Genomic DNA, 18,454 nt, shown 5'->3' on the forward strand with positions numbered 1-18,454 from the left:
GACTTGATGAAGATTAAAACTAACTTATTGCTATTTAAAAAGAAAGAGTAGGATAGTGAGAAACAAAGACAAAACTAAAACTACACTTCTTCCTAGGCTCAACTTTACTCCTGACTCTTCCCTGTGAGTGGTGGCAGGGGGATGGGGAAGGAAGGTTGTGGTCAGTCCATAACATTTGGTCTCTGCTGTTCCTCCTCACCCCTTTTCCCCTGCTCCATCATGAGCTCCCTCCCAGGGGCTGCAGTTCTTCCAGAACTGTTCCAATGTCGGGCCTCTCCATGGGGTACAGACTGTTCCAGGGTTATCAATCAGAGAGGTGCTACCAGCTGGGCTGAGGGGCTCAACTGTGCCAACTTGTATGGCCTGGGTCTGGCAGAGGACAGCCCCAGCCCCTCCTCACAAAGGCCCCCCCCTGCAGCCCCCCACTACCACAACCTTGCCATGTAAACCCAGTACAAATTTGGGAAAGCATGGCTCACCTTCCCTCCTAACAAACAAACAACACAGAAGCATATAGCAAATTCAGTACCAAGTCTGAATGTTTTGATCAATGCATAATATATTACAGAAGTACCTATGATAAAATCATAAAACTGTTTCTTGATAGTTTTTAGTTACAGGACAAATCCAGGGATTGGGGATTTATGTATGTCAGTACAACTCAAGCAAATGCTGTGTAGAGGCAGAACAGCTAGGCTTTTGCTATAGTATCATAGTAGCAACCTACTCTTTTTTTTTTTGGCAAGGCTTAAATTTTTTTAAAGTAGTTCTATAAATCATAAGGTAGATTGCAATGTCTTGAAGCAGTAGTAATCAGTTTTCTGATGGAGCCTATTACTTTGTCATAAGCTGTAGTACCAAGTTCCAAACAAAAGCCTAAAATCTATATAAAGTGGGGTTTTAACAATGTTTTTGAAGAGGGGTACTAGTACAGAGAAGACAATAGCCAAATTGTACTTCAACAGATGTAGAGCATTCAGGTACAAGTTTAGAGCACAAGCTAGGTTAACTGTTGCTGCTAACAATGACTTACAGCAAATGTCTTGGGTTTTAGAAGGAATGTCTAGAACTGGAACAGACCAGGCCTTAAATGCTACTTTAGTTGGCCTAATACATCTTAACTCTGGGAAGCTATAAAAGTCTAACCCCTAATGACTACAGAACACTTCTCACAAAACTTCTTACCAAAAGATTATGCTGCGTGAGTTGAGAGATCATTGGGATTTTCAATCCCAGCAATTTAGCAACTTAACTTAAATTACCTGGAAAGAAAAAGCCAAAAGACAGTCTTGACCTTGCATTATTGATCTTGCACTTCATAAAAATTTGAGAAGCAGATGCAGCTTTAAAACAGCTTTCATTTATCAGGCAGCATTAAATTAGAACTAGCTAGCTTTTCAAGTTATTTTCCTTTTCAGTCTCAGGGCTTAAACAACAGCAGCTATTCTATTATCAGCTTAAAATAATACTTTAGCAGACTCCTTCCCTAGTTTCCCCAATACCTGGCATCTAACACCTGAATGGTACTCTGACTATACGCTTTAGAAGGAAGAGGCTATTTTAATGTTGGTAGCCACAGAGCAACTGCTTATGCAAGTTTTGAAGTGAGAAGAGGCTCATGACTTGGATTTTTATGGAAGAAATGGGACCATCTTTCCTCAGTGAAACATTCTTAGAAGCATGAAATAGGTGTGGTACTTCAACTACTGATGGTATGAGGCCAGTGTTCTGGAAAGATTCAGTGATCTTGAAAAGAGAGAGTACCACTCTGAGCCTACAGCACCCAACACTTCATTTCTGCCATGTAAAGATAAACCTTTAGGTTTTTCTAGGCATCAAGACAGACTTTCCCTTACCGAAAACAGCATGCATCGTTAGAAGCTGTATCCAGCTTCTAGGTGGTCTTACACAGTAAAGAAAGCACAAACAGGAACTGAAGTTACTTACCTTGATACAAGTTGACTTTAGTTATTCACAAACAGTTTTGGACAAAAAGACAGTGAGTGCCAGATCAATACTTAGATTTGCTGTGAAATGGCAAGTATCATTTACATTCTCTCTGGAATTAGAGCCTGTAGTTCAGGATATGCATATGACATACAGAGTTTAACCCAGAGTCAAAAATAGCATATGTGTAAGGAAGGCCTAACACATTTCACAAGCTCAAGCATGTGTATCAGAAAAAGCATTATTTATTGTTTAAATGCATAAAATGCTATTTATAATGTATTACATCATTAATCCAGTGATTTAAGTTTAAAATATACAATTGGTATAGAACACTAGCAGGGTTGGGTTTTTTGCCACTGACACAGTGGTTTTATTTTGATGGTTTTGTCTCTGATGGATTTTCCCCAGTGTCTAGTGTCTTCAGCAATCTGAAAAGGCCAGCCGCTTCTCGTATCCGACTGAACTCAATACAGAATGCTTGCACTTCTATAAACAAGTCCTGTACATTAATAATTTTGTTTCTGATTAAAGACTGAAGAAACACACAAACAAGACGTACCAGGCGGTTCTGAAACAGAAGAGATACAGTTTCATAATCCAAATAAATGTTTGCAACCAAGTCAGTTAAAGGACTGTTGACCCTCAGCAGTACAACTGAGGCATTTCAGGAGCAATTTAGCTGCAGCAATAATCTTGTTCCCAAGCTTTGTATGTGCTGCCCCAACTCTTCTATCATCTCCCCTACTACTGTATTTTAAAAAAATGGACTCCTCTGCTTTATAATACTGTACTTCTGGATACAGGAGCTCTCTCAAGATTAATCCCATGCACAAATGAAGCACCAGATCTACCTATGCATTGTACTTAATTTCTGTATTATGTAATCTCTGAGTAAAGTCAGAGAGAAGGGATCATAGCTTGAAATGATGCCATCACTAGGGTCTTGCTTAGCCTTATTTTCTACAATAACACCATAAAGAAAAATGAGCAAGCTTCACATCTCAAAATTCCCCAGTCACCACATGACTAAGGCACTCTAGAGGGGAAGTGAAAGCAACAGAACTGATCCCAAACTTGCTTCATGGGAAGTGCTCTGTTGCTGAACTAGCACATGACCCTCTTGCTCTGTCTTAGAAGGAAAGACAGTACCAGGGACACCTAATCCAAGAACATGCCTCACGGCTCGTGGCTCATTTCCCGCCTGATGCAGTGAAAAGATGGGGTCTCAGAGGTGCTCCTCCTTCCTAAGGGCTGCTTAGGTAACACCTTGAAGAGCACGCTGGGAGTTGGGAAGTGGAGACCTAGGAACTGGTACCTACAATTTGTCATATACAGATCCAGTCACTAACTGTCTGCTTTATACAGAGTACATTTTTCCTCAAGGACAAAAGCAGATCTTGCTTTATCATTAAAGTGGTCTCATACTTCACATTGTGAGAAAGAGTTGAACCCAACCCTTTCTCTAAAAGCAGCTATATAAATGAACGATGTTTATCGGACACAACTGAGGGGACTTGATAGGTTAAGTGTCTGAAGTATTTTAGATTATTTGACACTGAAAATAAGCTATCAACCAACTATTTTTACAGGAACTGAGCTTACTACTCCAAAATTTGCTACCTATACCAAGAGAATTCAGAAACTGAACAAGTTATTTCCTTCACTGCAATCAAAAGTCATCACATGTTTTCTTTGCAACACAAATTAGTTACAAGAGTAACTTTAATAATTGAGGAACATGAAACTCAGAACGAAAGTAAAATGCAAGATACTGGCTGACTCCCAATCTCTGAGGATCATGCCTCTTTCACTTCCAATAGGAGTATTTTTGTACCATGCTTTTCAAGCAAAACATCTTGTGTCTCAGTTGCTGTGAGGCCTCATACACAGTATTAACAAATGTTAGATCTCACAAGCTTTGCATGCTGCTTGGTGATCAGTATGTGTTCCTTGACCCTCTGTACTTTTTTGTCCTGTGTGCCTGAAGCACAGCTGCTATGCGCACTCAGCAGCCCCTCTGAGCACAGTGTCCCACTCTGTGGGCATATTCTCAGCTGCAGTCCAGGTCTGCTGCTATTTTCCTGTTCTGCTACCAAATGTAATAGGCGCAGCTATTCAGCAGGTCACAGATCAAGCCACCCATGTGTATCAGGCAGAGTCCCAAAGCAGAGAAGCATCAGCAGCCACCAAAAGATAACAAATGGTTAGTCATCATCTGGAAGGGTACTGATAACAAGACAGATGGGTTTTTGCTGCTATTTAAAAACCACGTTGCACCCATATCCTGTGTCCTGCACGCAATTTTCGTCTCTGCAGCTTAAGGATATAGCAGAACTAGAGAAGGACACCAAAAAAGCTTAAGGGAAATAAACAGCTTCCTTGTTGCAAGAGGCTAAAGAGGTTGCAATCCTTCAGTATTGAGAGGAAAAAGCTGAGGCAGAACTTGGTCAAGATTCACAAAGCCTTGGGTAAACTGAACATGGAACTGTTTTTCACCAATGACATATCCAAGAAAACAAGTTCTACTGGGCACTTGGTGAAACCACAGATCGGTTTAGGATAGAAGTAGCTTGCACGGCATGTAGACAACCTTGCGTTGGCAAAGGCATGGAAACCTCCCCAGGGGGTAAAGATCCTTGAAGTGGCTACAACTTGCATGCCGGTACTGAGGAAGTATGACAGGCTTGGGAAGCAGAGGGTATGGTGTTAGGAAGACAGAAAACAGAAGGTTTTTAGGTCTTTGAGGAAATCTGCAAACTGTTGTAGGTCATGATCGAAGGGCAAGACTTCCACGTGAGTTTTGTAACATCACCTCAAAGGTCTGGAACTGGTGGGCACACTCGTACAGAAAAGAAACTTGAAGCTTAAAACTAAGCAGAAGGCAAACAACTAATACTGGGGGTGACGAAAAGGCACACGGAGTGACAGATAAGCCTTTTGCATGTAAGGACCTGAGTCACATAAAAGTGCAGTTTTGCTAGTGAGAAGTGTATTATGTCTACAGAAAAACAGGGAACAGTAACTACCTGTGATGTCTTGTAAGAAGGTGAAGAAACATCTGTTAAACACTATATAGAACTGCATAGTGTGTTTGGGGAAAAAAAAAGTGCCTTTGAAATAAAGAAGCAGTAAGACAGAATAACTTAATGCTATCAGCCTTATAAAATCTCAGCACATATTACACAAAGCGATATATGGGACCCTTTTTCCTAAACAATATACTTAAGTACTCACCTGCATATATTTGTCTTTAATCTGTTCACAGGTGGAGATACAATTGGAGATATAAAGATGAATGAATTCAGGCGGGAGATCGACTGCAGTAGTAAGCCTGTTCAAATTAAAAATATCCAGTGGTTTATGAAGCCATAAATCTAGTGATTCCATTGCAAAACAGATGAGGTAGACATGTGATATTAGTTTATTCCCAGTCACGTCATACAGAGCTGATTTCTGACAGCTTCCACAGACATATTTCTAGTCGTTTAAATTTCTTCAGTAAGAGTCCAAAACTTTTTTTTAACTCTGACACAGTACAGAAGCTGAGTTAGATTGGTTTCTAGTATATTTGACACACCTACAAACATTTGCTATATATTACACAAATGAGTCAATGATACTGGTTTCCAATTTACGATGAAGTCCCCAAGCTGTCCGAGTACGAAGATTCTTCTGCAATAAGCACTGCAATACAATTTTGCTTATTCATATTTGAATTTCAGGTACTGCATCTAGATGCTGAACTCCTTCCTTAAGCATACAACCAGAATAACTCCTTTGTTATGGCAAAAGATCAGTTTCCTTAGTTCCTTCAGATCCAAATTTTAGTCCTAGGAACTGAAACAACACGAATATCTACAGCTCAGATAAGACACCCTGACTAGATGAAAATGTTAACTAGAGATTAATGATGCACGATAATCTCAGAAGCTTCTTACTGGAGAAGAATTGGAGAACGATTGCATCAAAGAATGGTATTAGTGTATTTTTAAGGGTTAACAGCAAAGCACACGTATTTGTGGTTAACAATACTGACTACTAAAGTATTTGAGCTGCCACGGTTTCTTAACTGAAAAAGCAATACAGCTCTCAAGATAACAGCATACACTAAATGTAGAACTGCCATAAAGTTACAACAGAATTTGACCAAAGTAACTCTAATCAGTCCTATCTCAAGTAGTGAAAGGGGGGGCAATAGGGAAAACGGTGCATGTTTTAGACATTTCAGTTTCAAGTTTTTGCCTTATTTCACACAGTGTCTCCCTGTTTGCACTGACAGTCATTTTGCAGTTTGAGAAAAGTTGTTCCTATGGTAGTTACGTTGTGGGAGAACCCGCACGCCTGACTGGTGGTGTAGCTATCCTGGACAGGAGTAAAAGCTCTTTTCTTACCACTCTTTCTCCATGTTGTGATCATTATCCCAACTTCAGGGCAGTAAGTGCTGTCAGTCTGCACCAGTAGGGAGGGATTTATTTCAGAAGTGTTTCTTTCCTCAAATGATATTTAAGGTGCAACTCAACTCTGCTGCAAAGAGACTGCTGAACAAGGCTGATTTGGTAGTTCACATTCAGTAGTTGCCAAGAAATGGAAGAAAGTAAGTGGGAGAGATGTACTTTGTAGTTTGTGAGGATTAGCCGTCTGAGAAGTTTTCCCATTGAAGGGGCTAGCATTCTGTTAAGAAAATGGGTTGTACCTGTATGCAGAAGTTATTCCCAATGAAGACAGGGCATGAACGTAAAGCAGGATGGCTATTTAACAATACCACCTTTTGTTCACTTAAGCCGCATCAAGAATGCAAGTTGCATTTAAGCAGATCAGCTTGTGGCATTAACTTTTTGTAGAGGAGTGTCACAATAACCGCCCTTTGTCCCACTGTAGCCTTCTATCTTCCACACAAGCATACGTCAAGAAGGATCAAAATTAACATTTCCAGATGTCCTAATAAAACACAACTGCTACCTCAGTTGAAAGAGAAGACAGAAGCTAGAGATGAGGCTAATTTTTAGATATGAGAAGAGAACGTAAATTCTTCATCAGGAACGACTGGATTGTGACCCGTTAGAGGGAGTGACAGTCGCTACAGTGACAAAACCATACACATTCAGTAACTGGTCATTTTGCAAGCCAGTAACTAAACTTGCAGCTTCCTGGGACATAGGACGTGTACTTGCTAGTGAAATTTATATATTAACCAGGAACCTGATGTCTGAATAAAAGTTTAGACATATTATAGATTGCAGTAACAGACTCCCTTAAGTGATAACCATTTTAAATACTGTTTTGAGCTGAACATATCAAACAGTTTGATGAAATGATTTTCTAGTAATTATCAACTCCAGTTGAAGTCATCCACAACACAATATGTATTTCCCTATTCTTTTCAAAGTAGAAACACTTTGCTAATATTGAAGAGTAACACAGTGTTTTCTTTGAATAAGCCTCTCCATTCCTGGAGCAGGGACTGAAAGATTAACTAGCATAGCACCTGTGCAAGAAATGTCCTTTTTACCATACCCAATATGGTAAAATATGGTAGGTTATAAATAATTCATATAAGATTATGTTAATTTTAATTAAAACAAAATAATTATATAAAATTATAAATAATTAATATCAAATGTAATATATGCCTCCACCATCACATCCTTCTGCTGGGAAATTGTGGGTTTTTTTCCTGTTAAGTTGCAGTTTTGCTACTGCTAATAGGAAGCTGTTAACATTACAGTAATATTTTAAAATGGCACTGCTGTAAAAAGGAACTTAAAAATTGGCAGCATTCTCTGAACTTACCACTGAACACGTTTGAGAGGTTCAGTTCTTTATTACCAACCCACAGCTAACTTTACAACCTCAGTCTGGACTAAAATAAGTTTTCTTCTTTAACTACAGGCACCACCAATAAGGAACTACACAAAAAGCAAGTAAAGCCTTTATGAAAGAAACAGACTTAGACAGTCCAGTAATTGTAGAAAGCAACAAATCCACAGCACTCTCTTCCTCTGCAGGATTAATCAGAGCACACTAAGTCTTATTATTAAAAGAGTATTAAAAAAACCAAAACACAAACAGCATAGAGAAATTGAAAAGGGAATGGTAGTTTGATATTCTTTTCCTTCACTGTAATCTGACTAGTCATTTCTTCAATTCCTGTTACTTTTGGTAGTCTTTGGACTGCATCCAAATGCAGCCCCGCGGCCAGCCTCACAATCACTTAATAACTGTTCAGTTATTTATTTTACATACTTAAGGAAACCTTCCTAGATTTGAGATAGTACTCACCGATTTACAACTTCCATTGAATGTAAGGACATGTCCATGTTGACCAAGACAGAAAAATACTCTGTTATCTGACTAGACTGCATCAGTTTCAGCAACATTTCTATAGCTACTAAAGGATTGTTTTCAACCAGGTCTGGCAATTTGGCAGGAGTGAGACCAATATGGTAAACAAGCTTGGGGTCCTTTTCCAGTTCTCCAAGGAGCTGTAAAGAAAAAAAAAAAAAAAAAGACTCAGGTTTTTTTTTCCTTAACTATTCACATTACTGCTTGAAAAAACTGCTATAATACATCTAAGCTACAGGAGAATGACAACCCTTTAGATTTAGGCATCTCTATTGAAAGACACTGGAGGTATACTTTAAAATTTCTACGTAAAGGCAACTGTGCCCATAAAACCTTTAATAAGGCATTTAGTAGCCTTTCATCAGTGGGTGGCAAGGAAGGGAGGAAAAAAGCCATGAAAAGTTTCAGCCTTCTTTAGTTTCCTGTCCAGCAGAAAGAAACCTCAATTTCGAGTTCATTGTTGTCAGAAAAAGTTCTGCACATAAAGGATATTTTATAGTGCTAGCATAATGATTATCAAAAAAGCCCACTGAAATCAGGGGTAATACTATCAAATTGAGGAGAAAAAAAAAATTTGGTATTGGCATTTCTGAAATAATTACTTATCAAAAGCTTCCAAAGAAGCATGAACAACATTGTTATAAGATTTTTCCATGCAGAAAAATATTAGTGCCACTTATTGATCAACTGTAACTCTGTTCAGTCAATGCTATGAAGTTTAAAGATTTCTTCCCTATTTATACAAACCCAAGCCAAAACTCTTGGGTTTTTACAATGTAAAGTCCTTGGAGTTTCATGAATCCAAACACAGATCATTAAAGTGATCCAAGTTTTCTAAAATACATGAGTTAATAGACAGCTTGTTAGAAAATCATTTTAGACAGGAAAGTGCATGATACTTACCTGTGTTTGCTGTGGGGAAGTCAAGGGACTTTTAAAAGCTTTTGCCATGATTCTTTTTATTTCAACTCCAGTGCTGTTCTTAACACACATTGACTTATCCCACTGAATTGTGTGATCTGGCTCTATTGGATTTAACCATGCCAATTCATCCTCACATATATGGAGTGGAGGCGGTGGTCGAATGAACTCTGGTCGAAAGTGACCTAAAATGGCAACAACGTAAAACGTTTTTTAAGCTTCAGGTATTCAGTTTTACATCAGTACAAAAGACAACCCCCGAAGCCTCCATTTCTTTAAGCTATTATAACGCTGAGAACAGCATTACAATCTTATTTGCCTCCCAGAAAAACATTTATTTCTGATTTTTAGTGATGCTGTTACATCAGCCTGTTTTTCCTCTTGATTCAGATCACTAAGTTACTGATTCTATGGTCTTTTCCCCTTCCACAGTAACTGCTTCCTTGGAAGGTGTTAACAGTCAACGCAGATCTTAGTGTAGGGGACTAAGATCTGAGGGGCATCAGACCCAGTGTTTTAGCCAACAGATGACACAGGTAACAGCTTGAAGACAGGCTCCAGATTTTTAAAAGTCTGGAAATGTGAACACTATGGAGTCTCATCTGGAGACAGCCTGACACAGTTTTGCACTGTTTCATTCATCTTCATTCCCATTTCATACCTTAAAAATACTTCTGAATTACATTACATTTCATCTGGAGAAGTATAATAACATAGCACGTCATGAGTTACATAAACAAAGATGTGAAAATGCACATACTTTCTATAGGAGGTTTTGGTCCACTCACTAAGGCTTCCGTGATCTGGGAGGCAACGGAGCTGTCAAAACCAGAGTTGGAAGAATCTGGGTCAGGATCGCTGAGAATGCTGGGGAAGCTGGCCTTGCTCTGTGTTGGCAACTCGGACTGACGTTCTGAAAGAAGGCCAGTCCATAATATTAAAGCATAAAATTGAAACAGAGATGCCTGGAATACTAAAACTAGTGAGAAACAAGCAGCTTTAGAGAAGAACTAGCTTAAAAAAAAACCAGATAACATCAACATGAAATTTAGTACTGTGTCAGGCAGCTAGTACTCAGAGTGCCAGCTGACAGGCAAGGGACAGAGATATGCAGCAAGGATAAAGAAGAAACAGAAATAAATCTGAAACGTAGTCTTGGCTTTAGAAAATAGAAGTAACTGATGTAATCTGTGTCTAAAAGCACATTAGTAGGTTCACATGGTACTCCTGAAAGAGTTCACATGCTGTATCTAGTTTTGCAATCACTTCTCAGAGCAGGGAAGTGAAAAATCTACACAGATACATTTACAGAGTCTGCAACGATAGTGGTCATACTAGACCTGAAGTCAGCTATTCAAACTTATCCAACACATTTCAGTGGCACTGTGTAAGTTACTGTTGCATTCGCTGTCAAGCTACAGTAAGTGCTTGTGTGGAAAAAGATGGAGTTTAATTGTTATGTGATTCTACATATATCGTCATTAAAGCAAACCTGAGAGGAGCTGAAAGTGTCCCTTTAAAGGCCAAATTACAGAACATAAACAAGTTACATAATATTAAGGTTAGTATATACAGCTGAAGACTTGAAGAAACTGGCCAAAAAGAAACTACGGGGGTCAATACGCGCATTGTCAGATTTTTAGGTTCTTCTGTCACAATCTATCACTCTTCTGTATCTGAAGACTTAATGGCTGATCTTCTTACATTCTCTGTACTATTTTGAGAGATCATGTTTTCCATTGCTTTGGCAAAAAAAATCCAACAGACAAGAACCAGAAAAAACCCACTACAGACCACCACCTGACACTCCTTCCCCCCCACCCCCTTAACAGAGAACATTAAGCAGCAGATTAAGCCTTAAGTAATCTGAAGTCCAAAATTGTTGGTACCACACAAGGAATCCCTTGAAAACGTTCCACGTGAAACTAAACACCGCTCCTTTTCCTGACTAAGTGTAGTGCTGTCAGATTTAGTGTACTGTCTCCATCACTTCTAAGCAAAGTGTGCTTGCTCCTTTTTGTGCAACCACGTTGACCCTTCCCAGCTTCCCATGCACATGAACTATTTCATATGACTCCAACCAAATCCATGAGAGATGCTGAAACTGTGAGTGACAAAAGGATCATCAAAACAAAGCACCACTCATTGCTCATTTCTTTTTTGGCTTTCTGTCCTACTTTATCCAATTATTTCAGATCATGCAAACATTTGCATATATGCTCACTGAAGTAGCACAGCAAGGTATGTTTTTCTGTTAAAGGCAACAACTAGCAAGCACACTTTTCAGTTGTTTTCAAAAAAACAATTTTAAAGTTAAAGTCCAAATGAGCTGGTTTATAAAACGTGTTGTCCTGGTTTCAGCTGGGACAGAGTTAACTCTGTTCTTAGTAGCTGGTACAGTGCTGTGTTTTGGATTTAGGGTGAGAATGATGTTGATAACACTCTGATGTTTTAGTTGTTGCTAAGTAGCCCTTATCTTAAGCCAAGGACTTTTCAGTTTCCCATGCTCTGCCAGCAAGCAGGTGTGCAAGAAGCTGGGAGGGAGCAGAGCCGGGGCAGCTGACCTGAACTAGCCAAAGGGGTATTCCATACCATGGAACGTCATGCCCAGTATATAAACGGGGCGGGGGCGGGGGGGGGAGGGGGGGGAGAGTTGGCCGGGAGGCACGGATTGCGGCTCTGGCATTGGTCAGTGGGTGGTGAGCAGCTGCATTGTGCATCACTGGGGGGTTTTTTCCCTTTTTTCCCCCCCCCCTCTTCTTTTTTTTGTTATATTCCTTTTCATTACTATTATATTTCATTATTATTATTGTTAGTATTATATTTTACTTTAGTTATTAAACTGTTTTTATCTCAACCCATGGAGTTCTACCTTCTTTCCCGATTCTCCTCCCCATCCCACTGTGAGGGGGGGGGGGGGGGAGGAGGGAGTGTCTGTGTCGTGCTTAGCCGCTGGCTGGGGTTAAACCACAACACGTCTTCTACTTTTTAAACTGTTTCAAACTCCACCTTGTGAGTACTTTCATTTAGCCACTGAACAGAAGGGTTGATTTAACAAATGAAGTTCTATGGGGAGAAGAAAAAAAAAAAAGGTATTGGGCATCTTTTTTCAGTCTTTTCATTTATAGTCTAGAACTTAAATCCATCAGTTGGTAAAAGTAAGTCACTGATTTGTTTGGATCCTCATAATCTCAAATGATTAATGATGCTTAATTAGAAATACAAAAGTTTAAGATACAGTCCTTCAATTCACTGATTTTAGAAGCCTGCATGAGCCCTTAGTTATATGCATTGAAACTCAAAAGCTCACCCTCACTGCTTCATGAATTAGGGCTGGATCAACAGTTTCAGGTAAGCAGAAGCAAGAATTAGAACATGGGGATTTAACAGGAAAGAATATAGCATCTTGAACTAAGACATTTAAATTTAAAAAAAATAATCTGAAAACAATCACTTAGGTTCCCTTATAGAGCTATTTTTTTTTTTTTCTTTTTACAGGTAAAAAGAAACTTTCTTTAATTCTTAAAGGAAAGCTCTAGAATGTATCACAAACTTAACTTTAATACAGGTCAATTACTCCTAGATCAAATAAGGGTTAGCAGACAAACAGTTAGGAGCACTTTGCCAGAAGACCCATGCCTGCAACTAGGAGAAAATGACATTTTTGATACGGTAACACACCAGATCAACAAAACCAAGTTATAGAGAGAGACCGAGGCTTGAATGAACTTTCTGTAGACCAAAGGGAGAAGAGAACAAAGCAAGTTTCAATACTCATTCCCAAGATGCTCTGTTCCAACATTCTACTTTTTTTTTTTTTGGGGGGGGGGGGGGGACGACACCCTAAAAACAAAAAAGAAAACCAAAAGTGGAAAAACCACCATACAGCTGCAAGTGAATTGCGACAATGAGCTCAAGTTCAGAAGACCAGCCAAGTATTTTTTCCTCCCTTTACAAAAAAAGGATTGGGATAGATACATTGATTGAAAAAATCTAATGCTTTCTAAATTATTTAAGTTGGTTTTGCAGGTATATTCTAAAGCAAGTCAAAATCATCCTGCTCTAAATAGCCCTAAATTTGTCTCAGGGACCACAATTTTGAAGGGCCACCAAGTCTTACAGCTGTTATGTTATGTGAAATGTGGGAGGAAAGGGTGTAAACACAACACTGCAAACACTGTATCTAAGCACCATCACCCTGCACCAGCTTTATCCTCCATATTGAATCATTAGGAGAAATATACTGAAGACCTGTGAAAAACTCACAGACCTTCCAAAACATGACAGACAGTCGAGAAGCATCATGATATTAAAACAAGCAGAAGATTTATCTTCTAAGAAAGTGAGTAGAAAGCAGACATTTCTTCTAGGTAGCTACAGCAAGAAGTCTGAGAAAGACAGCATAAAGCTTTTTCAGATGCAGCTTGTTTTGTTACATAACTCCTGCAACTGCTCATAAGCAATTAATTATGCATGTTTACTGGATTATGTAAATAATGATGCAAGCACATCTTACAGGGCTTAATTTTGCAAAGCACCATTAATGACTTTGTACTGTACTTTAAGCCATCAGTGTCTTCTATTTTAAAAAACGACAAATTAAAATGCATGGCCTAGAGTACCCATCCATACAATTACAGTTTTGAGATTCTCTACGTGTTTCATTTTTAATGAGAAGAAACTGTTCAGAAGGCAAACACAGTACCACGGGGAAAACAAATAAAAACAAATGAAAAAACTCCAGGCTTCTTTAAGGCATCACACATGCCTTATGCTAAAAATCACAAGTTACCTGAAGTTTCACAAAATCTGAATTCACTAAAGTATTCTACAAAACACAGACAGGATGAACAGAACAAGAACCAGAAGTGTTTGTCTTGCCCATGATGGTATGTTAGGGTATTCAATTTGCATTTTCAAAAGATCCCACAGTCTGGAAACAGTAGCTAAGGAGGACATCAGAGGACATTCGTACACTGTGAACAAGGGACAGTATACCACAGCATAACAAGTCAATGTCAGAGTCTACAGAAAAAATGACGATACCAAGGTACAACTGCAGGACGGAGAAAGCCTAGGTAGTGCCTGACCTCAGAGCAATAAACCACACTGTACAGATATAGAAGTGGGATGGTCAGTTTTCAAGCAAGCAGGTCCATTTGCACATACCTAGGAAAAAACCACTATTTTTTGGTGTTCAAACCGGCTCCTTGTTCCCAACAATATTTTCTATTTCAGATTAGCTCCAGATGTGACTCATCAGTCAACGTGATCAGAACAATCATGTTCCTGCTCCTTTTCTCCTGTCAAAGGATAAGCATCACATTGCTTTTCTTTTCAATCTAGTAAAAGTAGACCACCTTCCCACTCTTGAGCTAATGCTGTAAGATCTGACTTTATTTTATAAAACTGAAGATATAATGGTAATAGCCAATTTGCCAGGTACAGTTGAAGTACCGGTACGTGACAGCATGACAGTTATGCTTGTTCTCTCATACTGGAAATACTGCAGAGAGTGAAGATGGATAAAAATACACCAAAAAAAAAAATCACCCCAAGAAAACCCCCACAAAGCTTTAGATGAAAATCTTCCTATACTTGCAAAATGTTCTCGTGTTTAAGGCAGTGACACATATGCTTAAAAAGCTGCTTGTTAAGTAGGATAAAACAGTTAAGATGTAATCTCTGCTTGAAGTTTCTCTATGTGCTTGAACATGGGCCTGAAGACCCTAAAGCGTAGTTCAACCTTTTTCATATTCAGGATAGACAAGAGTGTTTCTCAGGTAACTCATAGCCACATGACAATTAGCATTTCCATTCCTTAGTGAACCACAGCCGCAAATCTTCCTTACCTGCTAATGCCAGCTGAAGCCCACTTATATCCACTGACTGGGCCATGTTCCCCACATCCATTGAAGCAATCTGCCGAGGAGTCTTCTTGAACAGTTCTCTAGGGGGGGCCAACATCAGCTGAGAAAGAAAGAATTTTTCTGGAGGAGTTATGGGAGGTAAGAAGCCTGTGGAGACACAATGAAAATCCCCAATTTTTAAGGCAGTAGCATTAATAGTTTCCGTATGCTTCACATAGAACAAGCAAAACTAAAACGCAAACTAATGTTTTATTTATGCTAAGATCAGTGCAGCGGACGAAGAAGTCTTTGTGAGTACATACAAAACTGTTACCTACTCAGCTCCTAAAGTGATGTAAAATACAGTGTTATACTGATCGGTATCATGCATCTCGACATGCAACATCTGATGCCAACTCAGTCACAGTGGTTTCTTTACACACTTTCCAATTTAGACAACTACTGAGCTATTAAATATGACCAGACGTTGCAATTCATACTGCGAGTTATAAAAGTAGGTTTTTTTAGAAACTGATTTACCCATCGCTGTCACGCTTGTGTTTACTGAAGGGGGAAAAAGCGTTTCACTCTCATGTATTTCTTTAAGAGGTTTGTTTCACTGCTTTAAGGCTGTCAAAAGCCTCCTATTACCTCCCGGTTTTCGTAACGGCTTTCTCCCCAGAACACCGCGTTCCGGCCCAACCAAGCGGCCTATCTGGCGTCAAGCCTAGAGACGCCTGCCATGAAACACTCCCACCGCTTTTTCCAACCGAGGAACGCGAAAGCGACCGGCGGGAAGCCCAGCTCGGGCAGCGATAACGAAGCCGCGCCGCCGAGCGGTGCCTCCGCCAGGTCCTCCCCCGCCGGCAGCCGCGGGGAGGGCTCCTCTCTCCGACTCCGACACCCCCCCCCCCCCTTCCCCGCCCCGGCGGCGGCGGCGGGACGCACCTGAGAGCGGCGTGCGCTCCGCCTCGTCGCCGCCGCGCTCGGGCGCGGGGTTGAGGAGGTGGGCGAAGACGGCGGCGAAGGGGTTGGCAGCGAGGGGCTCGGTGCGGTACATCTCCCAGAGGAGGTAGAGGGCGGTGAGGCGCTGCGCGGGGCTGGGCAGCAGGTCGGGCTGCTGCAGCAGGAGGACGAGGACGGAGCCCAGGCGGAAGTGCTCGGCCTTGCCGAAGTAGTGGTGGAAGGCGCTGGAGAGGCCCTCGAAGGTGCTGCCGCCCGCCTCCTCCGACACGATGCTCAGCAGGCTCGACAGCTCCTTCGGCGACAGGCTCATCCTGCCGCCCGCCGGCCCGCCGCCCGCCGCGCCGCCCGACTCGCCCGCCTCCGCTCCCACCTGAGTGCCGGGCGCCGGGCTCCCCCCGCCCCCGGGCATCCGCCCCCGCCCGCCGCCGCCGCCCGCTCCGGCCCGGCCCGGCCCCGCCGCTCCCCGCAAGCCGTAACGCCGCACGCGCGCTGTCGCGCCGGCCCCGCTTTACGGCGCGGCCGTAAGGTGACGGGGCGTTCCGGCTCGGCGCCGGGGCGACGAGGAGGCGCGCACGCGATTGGCCGCGCGGCGGGGAGCGGCGGACCGCGCCCGCGCCCCCGCCTCGCGGAACGGGATTGGCCCGAGCCGCCCGACGGGGGGCGGGGCGGGCGCGGGGGATTGGCTGCCGCCGCGCCGCGCCGCGCCGCGCCGCTCTGCGCCGCGCGCTCCCGCGGGGGCCGTTGGGGCCGGCAGGGGGAGCCCGGCGGCCGGCGGCTGCGGCGGCCCAGCCTCCCCGTCCCCTGGCCCGGGCCCGGCCGCGGGGGCCGCGGCAGCGGCGCCGCCCGGGTTGGCGGCAGTTCATCCCAGGTCCGGGCTGTGAGGGACGCCCCCGCTCTGGCGAGAGGCGGGGCGCGGTGGCCTCCGGCGAGACAGCTGTGGCTGGCGGCCAGAAGGGAGGGGGTCGGGTCGGGGGTCGGCCCCGGGTGGGGAGCGGGAAAAATGAGATTGCCGCTCGGAGGAAGCGAACGGGCTGAGGCAGAGCCCGGCCTCCCGGCCCCGCCATCGCTGCCTCTCCCCGCCCGGGTGTGGGTCCAGCGATCTTCTGGCCGAGGAACGCCTCATCGCCGTTTCGCTTAACAACAGAAGGGTTACGCGTTTGATTACGTCTCGTTATGAGATCATCCCGTTGCTTTCTGAAGGAAGGTTAGCCTCCACCCCAGACATCTTCCCCTGTCGTCACCCCGAACGGGAGCGAAGTGACGTTCCCCACGCTGTGAGGCGTCCTGCGTCCCCGGGAGAGTGACAGAAACGAGAGAGGCGGCAAGGCCCTGCTTCAGGCAGCCGCCGTGGCAGCCGGGCCGCGGTGCCTCTGGCGTTCAAAGGGAAAGGTGGTGGTCACCTGCTCTTGCTGCCTACCTCTGCCCTGCCTGAGGAGCGTCCTGGAGGGCAGCGTTCATCCGTTTCTTCCGTGACCCGGTTCAGCTGAGAACGATCCGCTTTGCTGATGGGGTTCTCGGCAGAGCAGAAGGATGGTGAGCTGCAGTAGTGTGTGGCTGGAGGTCGGGGCTGGAAGAACGTCCCTGTTAAGTGCGGTGGTCTGTTTCACCAGCGTATCTTGCGGAAGGGCATCTTGAGGGACGGCAACTCACAGACGCATCAGGCATAGCCTGAAGAAGTGCTGAGGGCATGGCCTGGAGGAAGAGCTTTCTGCGACCTGTGCTGAGAGAAGAAGGGCTTGGAAAGTCCTGACTGCTGACACTGCTTCTGCTGCCTGATTCTTCTAGTATCAGTACTCCTCCCCAGTCACCCAGCCCAGAAGACCTTGGCTTCCTAGTTGGCCATACTGGTGTGAGAGATGGGATTCAGTTTCTAAAATAATACAAATTGAAAGCTAGCCTTGTGCATCTAGACCAAGTAATGGATGTGTTCCTTAATTCACATTATTGATGGGAAAGAAGCCAAGCTCTAAGAGGTGTAAAGGCTTCATGTACATATACAGATGTTAAAAAATGATGACGTGGGGAAAAAAACAGGGTCTGCAGCCATGTGAGCGTGATCTGAAAGCCTTGTTGATAGAGCAGCTGCTCACCAGCTGACTAGATCACAGACTTCTGCTTGCAAGATAAGCAGCTAGAATAGTAAAGCAGATGGAAGAAGATGCCAGTGAGCTTCCTGCCATGGCCAGCGTATTCAAGGAAACAAAGGAGTCCTTGGAGGTTTGGGCCCATTTAGAATTTACTAACAACTGCAGCAAGGACTTTAATTGTAAGATTTAGAAAGAAGATCAAAGGATTCCAAACTGCTGAGGAACTAATCTGTGTCGGTGTGCGGTAGGGTAGCTGGAGAATTTGGGAAAGCATGGACATGAACAAGAGCTTTCCACCCTTACTTGTGATGCATACAGAGAAGAAGTTGAGTGTCTTCA

At 43.0% G+C, this 18,454-nt stretch overlaps 1 protein-coding gene across 1 annotated transcript; it reads right to left on the reverse strand.

Moving 5' to 3' along the window:
- Positions 1-2,174: 2,174 nt before the first annotated feature.
- CNOT11 (CCR4-NOT transcription complex subunit 11) lies at positions 2,175-16,437 on the reverse strand. Its single transcript, XM_050915592.1, has 7 exons — positions 16,011-16,437; positions 15,066-15,230; positions 9,974-10,126; positions 9,196-9,398; positions 8,230-8,432; positions 5,185-5,281; positions 2,175-2,518 (listed from the first exon to the last, which is right to left on the reverse strand). The coding sequence occupies exons 1-7, from the start codon at positions 16,435-16,437 to the stop codon at positions 2,321-2,323; spliced, it is 1,446 nt and encodes a 481-aa protein (XP_050771549.1). The 3' UTR covers positions 2,175-2,320.
- Between the last annotated feature and the right edge of the window lie 2,017 nt (positions 16,438-18,454).

This window comes from Gymnogyps californianus, chromosome 1 (genome assembly GCF_018139145.2).
Source record: "Gymnogyps californianus isolate 813 chromosome 1, ASM1813914v2, whole genome shotgun sequence".
Taxonomy (NCBI): domain Eukaryota; kingdom Metazoa; phylum Chordata; class Aves; order Accipitriformes; family Cathartidae; genus Gymnogyps; species Gymnogyps californianus.

Excerpts from the sequence above, each read along its gene's own strand:
- CNOT11 (XM_050915592.1), bottom strand. The coding sequence starts at position 16,437 with ATGCCCGGGGGCGGGGGGAGCCCGGCGCCCGGCACTCAGGTGGGAGCG. Across the intron at positions 10,127-15,065 it reads GCTTCAGCTGGCATTAGCAG|AACGTCAGTCCGAGTTGCCA; the intron begins GTAAGGAAGATT and ends GCCTTCTTTCAG. Across the intron at positions 5,282-8,229 it reads TCAATGGAAGTTGTAAATCG|GCTTACTACTGCAGTCGATC; the intron begins GTGAGTACTATC and ends TAATTTGAACAG.